The following is a 13424-nucleotide window of genomic DNA, read 5'->3' on the forward strand; positions in this document are numbered from 1 at the left end:
AGAGTGATCACTTTAGATAAGCTATTACCAGCAGGAGAGTGGGGTGGGAGGAGGTATTGTTTCATGGTCTCTGTGTATATAATGTCTTCTGCAGTTTCCACAGTATGCATCCGATGAAGTGAGCTGTAGCTCATGAAAGCTTATGCTCAAATAAATTGGTTCATCTCTAAGGTGCCACAAGTACTCCTTTTCTTCAAGGAAAACAATGAGACAGTATTGGTCAGCATGACAGACTGCGGTGTCACTGCACTAGCAGCCAGTTGTCATTTTTTTTTGTAAGCTTAACAGGAGAGGAGTGTGTAAAGGAGAGCTCTGAAGGAGAATAATGCATTAATTTTGCAGATGTTTAGGGGGAACTTCTCCCAAGCATTGGAGGCAGCAGGGAGAAAGGACAAAGGTGCTTGTTTGAAAATGTAAGAAGGGGTGATGGACGCTGGCACCATGGGCCTACCACAGGCAGGAGTCAACCTTTCGATCCTGAATGAGTGATGATAGTGTTGCCCGTATTGACCCAAGCAGCTAGTCAAAGTTTGAGGCCTTGGGGGTGTTCCAGTTGGGAGTAGAAATTAGTGGTAGCCAGGTATTTCTCTGATGTAATCTTGTTCCTTTACAGGGAACGTATGAAGTCCTGTGTCTCTGAACACAGAAGGAACCACAAACCAAAAGGAACAATGTCTTAGCTTATCAGCCTCCACCCTCTTTTGGCTAACAGACCCAAAAGCTCTCTCTCTCTCTCTCTCTCTCTCGCTTTGTTCCAGGGTCACATTGTGCTTTCAGGTTCCTGCTTGGCTTTACTTGCCTTTTTTCTTCTGCCTCTCTCTGTTCTTGTCTGTGACCTCAGTATCTGTGTATTCTCTTACACACCCAAAACAATGCTGAACTCAAGAGCTCCTGTGTGGATTCATTCAGACCTTTAGTCTTAGGTCGCTCTTACATTTACAGTTATGTTAATTGAATTAACACCTATCAACCTCAAAGGGGTTTTAACCCAACCCATAAGAAGGGTTCATCTAGCTCAGAGGTTCTCAAGCTGTTATTGTTACACTCTCTTGATGGTGCCCCCCGGCAACCACGGTGTCCTGGGCAGTTGCCAATGTCGACCATCCTAAGGCCGGCCCTGGATGGGAAATAGATTGTGATTGGGCCATGAAAGTGGGTGAGAGGGATGATGGTCAAAGTGAAGAGGATTGTGTCATAGACCTACCATCTCTTACATGTAGCATCAGGCTCAGTCACCCATTTGCAATCACACACACCATCCTCCCTTCCCATTGGTAGTCACATGGACCACCTTCACCTCTCCCACTGATGAGTCTATATCATCTTTCTTGCAACTACAGCAATTGCTTACATAGAAGAGTAATGTCTGCAAAATATTCATTGTACTTCTAGCTTCTTTTATTGCGATGTAGCAGCTGGAAAAGAGAAGAAGCCATTCCTCCATGATCAGCCAAATCTCAACAGCCCACCCACAAATGCTCTCTCGACCATGGATGGGGAGCCCCTGCTCAATGAGGTTCATTTGCCTGAGCAGTTGAGAGAAGTAGCAGTCAGAGGAAAAGCTATGTCAGTGAGCAGCTTTCCTTTTGGTCTCTGTAAGCCAGGTTGAGCAACACCCCTAGCCATTCAGCCATTCTGTTCTTGCACTTAGTTTCCTATCAGGGTTCCACAGTTTGCTCCACTGAATCCCAACTTGGATTTACAGCCTTAAAATGATCATTGTGCACATGCGGGCTTCACTGGCAGTCAGACAGTCTCAGCAGTTTCAGAATACCAGAGGAAAACCTGATCCAGCTCTGCCATATACTGTAAAAGCAGCATGTTTTAGTTACTGGTTTAAGATTGCTGGTCCCCCCATATTTCGTTTTATTCTTATGGACCATGCAAAATGCCACAGAACCACAAAAGCCAAGTTTTGAAATGGATGTTTTTATTGTATAATCAGGCATAGAATCAAGTACTGTAAAATAAACAGATTTTTATTTTTGAAAATGTCCATACAAACACCAAGCACAGCAAACTGTTTCCCCAATCATAGTCCATACAGACTACATAATGCTTCAAATAATAAGCTAAAAGGGATGGTAGGACACTTAATTTATTGCCAATTAATCTGTACTTACATATGTACAATTACATACACATACATATAATATACACACAATTCTATGTGTGTGTGTGTAATTTTACATATATAATATACACACATACATCCACAAAGAGCACTGATAGAATTAATAGTCCATTCGAGGAACGTGGTTTGGCTTAAAATGAAGTATTCACTGTTGAAATATAAATCCCATGGTAAGGTTTACTATTTTAGATACCAGACCATTTTTTTCCCTCTCAGCCAAAACCATCGTCAACCTGTAAACGCATGTGTGGTGTTTAAAATGAAAAAAGGGGGGAGAAAAGCCTCCAAATATTCATGATACTTTTTCAATCCAGTTTGATCTCTGCAAACCTTGTATGATCGAATATTGAACTGTTGTCAGTTTGCCCCTTTCTGAAACTAGCTTCCAGATATATTTAATAACGTTTCTATGAAAAAGTGTGGTGCCTTGTACATTGCAGTGACATACTCTGTTCTTCTAGGTAGAAAGTTGACATCCATTCCATGTTGTCACTCTCTTCCCTCCCAGCACCTTTTTACCCTTGTTTTTTTGACAGATTGTACCCAGTCTGCCGTGTATAATAACTTTCATGCTTTCTCAACTGCCTTTCAAACAGTCAAGGCCAGATCAGCTGAACAATGTCCATCAAGTCACACTGGTAATAGCGCATTTGGTTACAAAAAACACTGTTTCAGAAATTTTTTAAAGTTCTTGGGGGGCCCTTTTCTATATCATCATAGACATTAGAGTAAACACTGTCATCGAGTATGTACATATTTTCCCTTACATATGTCAACTCAGAAAAGGTCAGTGGCTACTCTCTGTAAACAATGGAACACTGCCATGGCAGGAAGCGATAAAATGGCTGAAACCAACATGCTGTCAGAGAGATACTTTTCCCCATTCATTCCACAGTAAACAGGGTATGTATAGAGAATCAAAGGAACATGAGCAGTAATTAATCTCTGTTTAAACAAAACCTGTAGTCATGTATTCATTAGCCTCCTCATAAGCTTTTTTCATATTACTGTCATAAGGCAAACTGTAGTACATCTTTGTACCTGGAGAGTCAATATTTAAAAAATCTGAAGCCAAGCTTGAGACCCTTTCATTTTGGGCCCAGTGGTGAACAAAGTGCATTAAAGGGTCGTTTTCAAAGGACACCCAAAGCAAGGTTTAAAATGACTGAGCCAACCCTTTCATTACGCTTGTATTCCATTTATCCTTACTCTATGAAGGCATGTTTTCATCCTTTGCATATTATCAACAAAACCCCATTCACTGTCTCTCTAGGAAATCTTTAAAAGGCATCATACCATCTTCCACATTTCAAATGTTTCTCAGGAATCTCCCAAATGATAATTTTATATTTATAGAAATATTGTAATACTCACAAAGGGCCCTATTCATGTTTTAAAAAATTAATGGGCAAAATTCAGCTTTGGGATATACAGTGCGTACAGCTTCCACTTATCTCAGTGGAGTTGCAGCCACTAACAGCAGGGCTAACTTAGATCCCATATGTGCAGGTGAAATTCAGATAGACAAACATTCCTGCTGCAAAGCTGTCATTTACTCACAAAGAGAACTCTATCCCTTCAAACAACCCAATGCAACAATACGCATTTTTTGTTTCATTGGCTGATTTTATGATGAACGTCAGTACAGTGCTTCTCAATGCAACATCCATATACCAGATATCTTTGCTCTTCTTTATTGATACACTACAGTGCGATGCACTGAAACTCTTGCATTTAGTTTAAAATCAGTTGTAAGTAGACCATCTCTCATTTCAGATGTATGGGCTTGGATTGTTGTGGTGTACCTGTAAAATCAGTGATATACACCCACACCTCGACCGTCAGAACTAAGCCATCTCCAATTATAATGGAACCTTAAATGACACATCATCTCATCAAATCAGGATATAGTCAGACCTTGGATTGGTTGCGCTGCTCCAATGTTGCTGATTTTCTGAGATGATATCAGTCTTACAAATCCTCAGTGATCTTACTGAACTTCCCAGAGACAAAAGTGAAGCACCGATAGATGGGAATCACTGGATGATTTATCCACTGACATTTCTAGAAGGGATTCCATATGTTTCTTCATGAATAAGTTTTACATGCAGACCTATTAGTGAACAGAAGTAAAGAAACCCTTCTTCTTTTGTTGTACTGGATAACTCCATTTCCTCCCTTGTTTATTTTATTTCATTTTTTTGGTATGCACGTTCTGGTGTGCAAAACGGAAGTAGAGAGATGTTGCACACAATAAGATTGGAGTTTAATGTAAGATCAACAGTATATCAATGTGTCCGCTGCACAGTTTCCAGGAAACAAAATTCCTGCTAGTTGTCCCTTGTAAAATAAAACTGTAGAAAAGGCTTGTGAAACTTTAGTGAATGGGGCCCTTAATGTGCAAAAGCAATGAATTGTAATCCAAATAGCCAAATTGGGGAGTTCTTTATATAAATAATTTATAAATCTTCCTGTAAGAGACTAAATACAAAATAGTTCTGAGAAATTATTAAAGCCATTTCTTGCCCTTTAATACAAAATACACAGCAAAGAGAGATACCCACTTTCAATTCTGGCTGGAATCATCAGGGATATTTTGTACGCCACATATTCAAATAGCTCCTGTGGGCAGTATTTTTGCAGTCCACTGGAAAACTGACATTATATCCCTTTGCTTTTAGCAGTCACGGAAGCTGCTCAGTGCAGTCTAAGTGATCTGGGATAGGCAGGCCTGTTATAATTGTCAAACATTTATTCCACACAGTGAATGTGGGGCACACAGGCTGTGCAAAGGTTATGTCAAAAGTGTAAAGGTGTAGAGAGTTCAAAGCATCATAAAAGGCGAGGGAACCGTTGTCGTAGTCCAGCAAAATCCCAACACGACGGAGATGAGGAGCAGGCTCGATAGGAATTTCTTTGCTGTTATGTCTCACCACCCAGGCATTATTACAACGGCAAAGCACCCAAGAGGCAGAATTCTTTCCGATCCACTCATGTTTTGGCGCGGTCTTGTAAGAAATACCAATTGCATACCTGTAAAACAAAAACAGTCTAGAAAACCAATGGTTTGTGCCATGCTGTTTTCTATCAATAACGGCTAAACTTTACCCTGAAAGACTCTAAGGAATGCATTGTCCTCTTTTGTTTATGCATGTTACGTTCTCATTAAGTGAAGGATAACCATAATACCACATTTAATTAATATTCCTCCCTGCTCCCAATGTTGTGACTGGCAGGTCATGCAAATCTTGTCGTCCACATTGCTATTTACAGTTTGGATGCTATGGCAATTTTTGGAACACTTAGCTAATGATAAAGGCCTTTTTTATTGACAAGGAAAATTGCTGCATGCTAAACAGCTCAGAGTTCTAATCCTTCGTCTGGAAATTTCCATTCCTGAACAGAAGAATATAGGGCCCGTTAATTAAATAAACCAAATAACTTTCTATTGTTGCATTTGCTATTAATGTGATCTCTTATTGCTGATTCAATACATGGTGCAGCAGAAAGAGGAGAAAAAAGCATCAAAGTGTACATGGAATGCCCATTTCTGCCTTCAAAGAACCTCTTCTGCTAGGCCTCTGTGAGGTATGTAGATTCAAGCGTCAAGTTTATTGGATTGAGCATTGCGCCATATGAGGCAACTGTAGGAGACAATATTCCTTTGCCAAACAAATGGTAGGATTGGTGGGATGTCCTGGTGAAACAGACTCGGACAATGACCTCCAGGGGAAGTCTCATCATTGGGCACCCTGCATGAAGGCCTGATTCGCCCTGTAGGGAAGAAGCTTTTATGGCTTACATTCCTCAGGTGGAAGCAGGGGCTAACCTCATATGTGTTATTGTAGGTTTTTCTATATCAGCTGTGTTTTCTTGCTTTATGCTAAATACACTATTAAGCATTTTTCTGCCTGTTATGTGGTGGCATTAGCAAATGTGCACTTTTCTTTGTACCGGAGGTGGGCACTCCAGGCCCCACCAGTTTTCCATTTATTTCTAGCACTATCACAACCCTTGAATCCCATGTCATGGTGTCTCTCTTTCTGACCAAACACGGTGGATACAGCTACCCCCAGAGGCCGCAAACCCTGTTCCACATGACAGCCAATGAAGGGATGCTCCTCTTCATCCCCTACACCGTACAGCCCACTGTGGGACATTGTCATAAATATAAAGGGAAGGGTAAACCCCTTTGAAATCCCTCCTGGCCAGGGGAAAGCTTCTCTCACCTGTAAAGGGTTAAAAAGCTAAAGGTAACCTCGCTGGCACCTGACCAAAATGACCAATGAGGAGACAAGATACTTTCAAAAGCTGGGAGGAGGGAGAGAAACAAAGGGTCTGTGTCTGTCTGTATGCTGCTCTTGGCAGGGACAGAACAGGAATGGAGTCTTAGAACTTTTAGTAAGTAATCTAGCTAGGTATGTGTTAGATTATGATTTCTTTAAATGGCTGAGAAAAGAATTGTGCTGAATAGAATAACTATTTCTGTCTGTGTATCTTTTTTGTAACTTAAGGTTTTGCCTAGAGGGGTTCTCTCTGTTTTTGAATCTAATTACCCTGTAAGATATCTACCATCCTGATTTTACAGGGGGGATTTCTTTATTTCTATTTACTTCTATTTTTTATTAAAAGTCTTCTTGTAAAACACTGAATGCTTTTTCATTGTTCTCAGATCCAAGGGTTTGGGTCTGTGGTCACCTATGCAAATTGGTGAGGCTTTTTATCCAACATTTCCCAGGAAAGGGGGGGTGCAAGTGTTGGGAGGATTGTTCATTGTTCTTAAGATCCAAGGGTCTGGGTCTGTAGTCACCTAGGCAAATTGGTGAGGCTTTTTACCAAACCTTGTCCAGGAAGTGGGGTGCAAGGTTTTGGGAAGTATTTTGGGGGGAAGGACGCGTCCAAACAGCTCTTCCCCAGTAACCAGTATTAGTTTGGTGGTGGTAGCGGCCAGTCCAAGGACAACGGGTGTAATATTTTGTACCTTGGGGAAGTTTTGACCTAAGCTGGTAAAGATAAGCTTAGGAGGTTTTTCATGCAGGTCCCCACATCTGTACCCTAGAGTTCAGAGTGGGGGAGTAACCTTGACAGACATGTATCCACAGCATTCCATTCTCTAGGGATATTGGAACCTAATCTGACTCCCCTGTGTAGCAGTTACCACTGGACCATCAAGCTGTTTTCATATTCAATCTGTTATTCTTACTGAAGAATGATGTTTCAATTTTGTTTAGGAAGCACTGACATGTACTAGCATGGAAACAAATGCAACTTTTTCTGGTACTACAGTAATTAAAAATGTGACACATACCATGTACTCCCACTTATAACCACTTCCCAGTAATGCCGTCCACTGTCGATAAACACATTTCCAGCTATTCCATAGCTCCCTTGGCTGGTGAATCGCTCGGGTGTGTGGCTCTTTTTGGAAGAGGTTTCATCACGCTCCACTGTCAGGTTATCATGGGACACCTTCAACTTTCTGTGGGCAGACTTGGGGTCCAGTTTAAATGGCTGGCCTGGGCACGCACAGAAGGATGACAAAGGAAAAGTTTGTTTAATTTTAATAAACACACGTAAGGTCATATATTTGAATAATAAAATCTGGATGTTAAACAGATAAGACTATATAATACGACATATTTTCTTCTCTGGAACATTACCCTGGACTGAAACAGGCCCAGACTTAAATATACCAGTTCAAATTGCCTTCTAACTCAACAAAAGGATGATCTTTGTAGATTAGTGTTCAGATAGATTGAAGTACTAGCTATATCTAAGAAGAGCCCCGTGTTAAAGTCACGCTCATTGTCTGAGCTAACTTGAATACTCTAAATCAGTGGTTCTCAAAGCCGGTCCACCGCTTGTTCAGGGAAAGCCCCTGCCGGCCCAGACCGGTTTGTTTACCTGCCGCGTCCGCAGGTTCTGCCGATTGCGGCTCCCACTGGCCATAGTTCACCGCTCCAGGCCAATGGAGGCTGCGGGAAGCAGCGCAGGGCAAGGGATGTGCTGGCTGTCCTTCCTGCAGCCCCCATTGGCGTGGAGCGGCGTACTGTGGCCAGTGGGAGCCGTGATCGGTCGAACCTGCGGACACGGCAGGTAAACAAACTGGTCTGGCCTGGCAGGGGCTTTCCCTGAACAAGCGGTGGACCAGCTTTGAGAACCACTGCTCTAAATCTTTCATGTAAGTGAAATTACAATTGAATTGCAATAAACACGCAATCTCTCATTATGGCTTTTTTTGTTATACACTAGATTTTAGAGTACCTCACATTCTTATTAGTTTGCCAAGAATGAAAAATTACAATAATAGCTTTATCACTATTGCAGAAAATGTATTACTTCATAATCCCATAAAATGAAGTTTGAAAATCAGAAGAAGTGCTATCCTGGTCTGTTCATTTACTCTCTCTTGGTTTTATTTACACTGGGATGCTGACAATCGCGGATATTGTGAATTAAAATGAAGGAAATGAACTATAACTTGGTCCAAACAATATGGTGTAAAAACATTACTGTTGTTGCTGTTGGCAGGTATCTTCTGCCATAGCACAGGGTGTGTAGACAGTAACAGGAAGCAGTTTGGTAAACCGAACTCTGTAGATACATAATGCCTGCTCTGACTCTGACAAGCTTACCTGAGTTAAAAAGCAGAAAGATCTTTTTACTTCTGCCAGAGAATTTTTGAAGGACAATTGGAAAAAATATATCACCAGTGGCCAACAGAGTCTTTTTTTCTCCTTTATCCTCTTTCATATAAAGGCAAATCTTCTTATAAGTGGAAGATCTGATTACACGAGTGGGGAGTGGAAATGAGCATTCTCAGTGGCTCTGTGACCTTATGCTATTGATAAATGTGCACTTTAAATCAAGATGTGAATTCCTTAGTGTTTGTGAAAGAAGAGCTAAGTAATTCCTATGCAGCGGAATTGAAATAATTGAAGTTGGCATAAAAAGATGAATGAAATAGGTCTGAAAAGTGATATTCAGTATGCTTTATTTCAGATCTCTAGGAAATCAGAAAGGCTACGCATTTAAAGGAAAAGGTTGGGCCAACACTGTCTCAATCACTATTACTTTGATACTAAAGATGAAGGAATGGTTTTAGATGTAGGGGTATCTTTTCTTTCATAACATACATAGAATTATGCATATATCAAGGGTAAGATTTACCTTTTAGAACGTAGGCTATGACACATGTTTTTTCCCCACCGATGCTAACAGTATCTGCTAGCTTCTACCACTTGGTATCAGCAAAATACTTTCTACATGTCTCTCTACCTGTTTTCTAGTCTTTGTATTAGTGAAGTATCATCTGAAACATTTCTTTCTCTGTACTGGTTTGCATCAGGCCAGATCATGTCACAGGTACCTGACAATAAAGACTGCTTGTCTGTCACATTGTGTCTCAAAGTGAAAAGAGAAGAAAGTTTGCCATTTCCCATATGGGTCCTTCAGAGGAAGGGAAATGCCTGCTTTACTTAAAACTGTATTTACTGCTACATACATTCTTTTTAGTAGCAGATGTTGTTTATATATGTCGGTAACTTAGGGATAGAGTGCTGGCCAGCTAGACAGGGGAGGAAGAAGAAACGCACCAGCTCCCCCAGAGTAATCTCCCAACACTTTCATTATCCCCCAGCAACTGCCCCTCCAGCCCCAACATTCTCTACCCAACACCCAAACCCATCTGTAGTCTAAAAGGATCATGGGATTGGCTAGGGCATGACAAGAAACCACAGATGGAAAAAAGCTTAGAACCACTGCTTTAAAGTGCTATGCTATATCCACTAATAATTTTGTTCAATTACTTTCTTAAAAGTGAGATCTCTGACTCCATCACCTCCACATAGTTTTTATAATAAATTCAGGTAGGCTCCCAATATCATAAAACAGGGATCCAAGAGGACCCAATTTAGCTCATTTTAACAATATAATGACCATCCTATTAAATTTTTAAAGAAATAAAATGTCCTATAATGGTAGAAGAAAAGGGCAAGACAATATGAGAAGTAATAAAAAAAAAACCCCAAAGAAACCTTTTCACTAATTTCTTCTTGATGTTGCTACTGCTAGTGGTATTTTCAATGATGTGGACACTTCAGTGGACCTCAGGAATAAAAGAGATCCCTGTGTTGTCATGTTGAAGACTCTGGCAGTCTTGAATGGGGTGAAAAATAAACAGCTTAAGTGCAAAGCACTTTAAAGAAGGCAACTTGCTTTATACTCCTGCGCCTTTCAAGTATCAAACCTATGAAGGACAGTGGGGAGGAGAGGGAGTGTGGGAGTGCCTGTGTGTTTGCTGGATTCCATGTTACTCACTGTTTGTCTTCAGCTTGCCTGGCTCACTGTTTCGGCTGCCCGCCTGATTAATGGCCTTGACAATGAAGATGTACTTAGTGCCACTCTGTAACCCATGCACTGTGTAGTGGTTTTGTTTGATATTTGGAACAATCATCCAACTGTCGGCTGAGTTACATAAACCTGTAATTTCAAACCAAACACATTAGTCATAACATACTAAATACTTTGTAACTGATGGAGACATACTTTGAACACTCATGAATATTTACATTAACCTGAACAGGAATTATTAAACAATCCACAAGACACTTGCCTCTTTCTTTACTTAAGTGCTTTACTTAAGTGTTGAACCAACCGGTTCGCTAATTTCCACTGACGCATTTCTCCTGCACCCAACCAGCGAACCTTTTAAACTCTTAGTATATGTAACCAACCATGAAAAATGGACCTTTAAGAAACGATTCACTGATGTGTGGATACTCTGGGAACTTTCAATTGTCCCTAGACAAGGAATGGTTTATTGCTTAAGGACTAGAGGATGTGGAAATGCCATCAGTCTGTTTTTTGACTTAATGAATTGAGTTGTATGCTTTAGGACTTAAAAGACTAATGTGATTCATTGCCATGAGGTTTGTTAAGGCATTTTTGCTGACAGTCCCTTAATGTTCATTTTTGAGGACCTGAAGCAAGTTGGTGGTGGAGAGATCTCAACTGCAGATCTTACATCTCTTGGCGGTCTATCAGAGCCTAAGTTTGTTAGACTTCAGGGTATTGTGCAAGTGTCATCTTTTCAGTCTACCCTCTGCCAGATGGATGTAATTGCATGCTTTATAATTTATTTTACTACTTTTCTGATTTCTTTCCCAGTGGTTAGTTGGGAAAGGTTAGTACGGCTTTCCATTGTATACAGTTATAAACTTTTATTGTGTGTGAGATGCATCCAAATGAGGGTATAACATAGAAGGAAGCTACGAAGGAAAGAAAAACGTAGGCTAAACCAAAAGGGGAAAACGTCCCACAGTGAGATCTATTAAGCTGTGGAAGTGTTTCCTACAAGATTTGATAGAAGCCTCATTGAGACAAATCATTTACTAGTACTATGTGTTTAAAACAGTGCTTGGTATAATAGGCCCCAGTCTAATTAGCCTCTAGGTACTCTTGCATTATAAACATTTATAGAAATAACAATGATGTTAATAATGATATATGCATGTAATTACATTATATAAATAATAATTAGAATAATAATTTAAGACTGGAAAATATAACAAAAAGGAACAATCTTGCACTGGATGAGAAGATTGAAGTTTTTTTCAGGCTTTAACTTCATTGGGGCTGGAACACATTCTAAAAGCCAGAATATTTTCAGGGCAGTTTTGACCTTTTATCCTGCCTTTTACCAGGGGAGCAGGGAACAAGGATGGATAGTGACTTTTACCAGTTGACAATAGACTCTTTTATACATGAAGATACACTGGTGCCAGCACAAAACCTTTTGAGAAAAAAAAGTGAAGAAAGAAAAAACACACACAAGGAGATCATATAAAAAAGAACTATGCTGATAGGGTACAGAGACTTGAATAAATTCAGAGTTACGTTGGAAACTCTCTTCCTAACTCAGGCTGTTTTGTTTTTTAGTTTGCAAGCCCATTCAGGATCGAGTTTAGGACTCATCTTTTAATTTCTTAACTGTGTTGCTTTGTCTCTATGGTCTTTCATTAGTTCATTCTTTCTGTCTTGGTACTTATCTAGCCTTCATCACCACAATATCAGAGTGCCTCACAATTATTAATGGATTTTATCCTCACAACAACGAAGGGAGGTATTACCTTTATTTTCCAAATGGGGAATTGAGGCAGAGAGAGATGAAGGCCCATATTTTTATAGATATTTAAGCACTGCGGCACTCAGCATTGCAATGCCTAACTGATTTAGGAGCCTAAATTTCAATTTCATAAAGGGATTTAGGCAGGATTTCAGCTCCTAAATGTCTACATCCATTTTGAAAATGAGAGTTAACCTGCTAAAAGAGTTAGGGGCTGCAAAGCTGAGCACCACAACACATAAATACCTATAAAAATCCAGACCTGAGTATACGCCTACACTGCAATAAAAATCCCACAGCACCGAGTCTCAGTAGACGTCTACACTGCAATTTTATAGCCACACAGCTTGAGCTCCACAAGCCCAATCAGTGGCCATGGCCTGAGTCTTTTACTACAGTGTAGACATACACTAAGTGACTTACCCAAGGTAAAACACCTGGACTGAGTCAGCAATTGAACCCAGGTCTCCTAACTCCCAGACTAGGTCCATAGCTTTCACACCATTCTTCTTCTTACCAAGCTGCAGTGCCACTAAACTGACTTTTTTGTATTTTATCTTGTAGAAAGCAGACCTGGAATGTCTGCAGATTTCCAATTTTCTGTGGCCTATTCTAACACATCAAGCATACTGGTATTTTGATACTAAATACTGTCAAGATGAACAACAACTGTGTTTACCCAACTTGAAACATTTTTTTGTTTGTTGTTTTACAGCAAAAATGAATTCTGGTATCTTCTTTGTTCGTAAGCCAGTGAGCTCCCTGACCCTATTTACGTCTCCCAAACATCCGCTACACGAGTTTTAAACTGTAAGGAACAGTTTGCAGCACTCAGTTTTTTCACAAAGATGCTGGAAAATTAGATCAGACAAATCCATCATCCACCCATCCCCTGAGAAAAGAACCCAGTGCTTTCCTTGCAGAGGCTCCAGTGCTGTCTAGCACCGATAGTATGGTGCCTACAGCAGTATCTCTCCATTCCCTGTTCTGTCTCTGAAACAGATCTACTGAATTTTGGTTTTTATTCTATGAGTGAGTTTTTTGCTCATGAGAGAAGGGAAGTAAAAGCAGCCCTGGGCACGATCCCAGCATAGGGCAGGGAAGTACGCTACCAATTGCATTACACTGCTCAGACCATCCTCCTGGCCTTTGACTACCAAATAT

At 40.4% G+C, this 13424-nt stretch overlaps 1 protein-coding gene across 10 annotated transcripts in view; it reads right to left on the reverse strand.

Moving 5' to 3' along the window:
• Positions 1-1913: 1913 nt before the first annotated feature.
• The window catches only part of MID1 (midline 1), a 328111-nt gene continuing 316600 nt past the window's right edge, over positions 1914-13424 (reverse strand). For all 10 annotated transcript variants that reach the window (XM_073354729.1, XM_073354742.1, XM_073354749.1 and 7 more), the window contains 3 exons: positions 10454-10615; positions 7443-7650; positions 1914-5167 (listed from right to left, as the gene is read on the reverse strand). In XM_073354729.1, the coding sequence (XP_073210830.1) occupies positions 4819-5167; positions 7443-7650; positions 10454-10615 (719 nt within the window). In that variant the 3' untranslated portion in view covers positions 1914-4818. The remainder of the gene's footprint in view (positions 5168-7442; positions 7651-10453; positions 10616-13424) is intronic.

The sequence above is a fragment of the Lepidochelys kempii genome, chromosome 1 (assembly GCF_965140265.1).
Source record: "Lepidochelys kempii isolate rLepKem1 chromosome 1, rLepKem1.hap2, whole genome shotgun sequence".
NCBI lineage: Eukaryota > Metazoa > Chordata > Testudines > Cheloniidae > Lepidochelys > Lepidochelys kempii.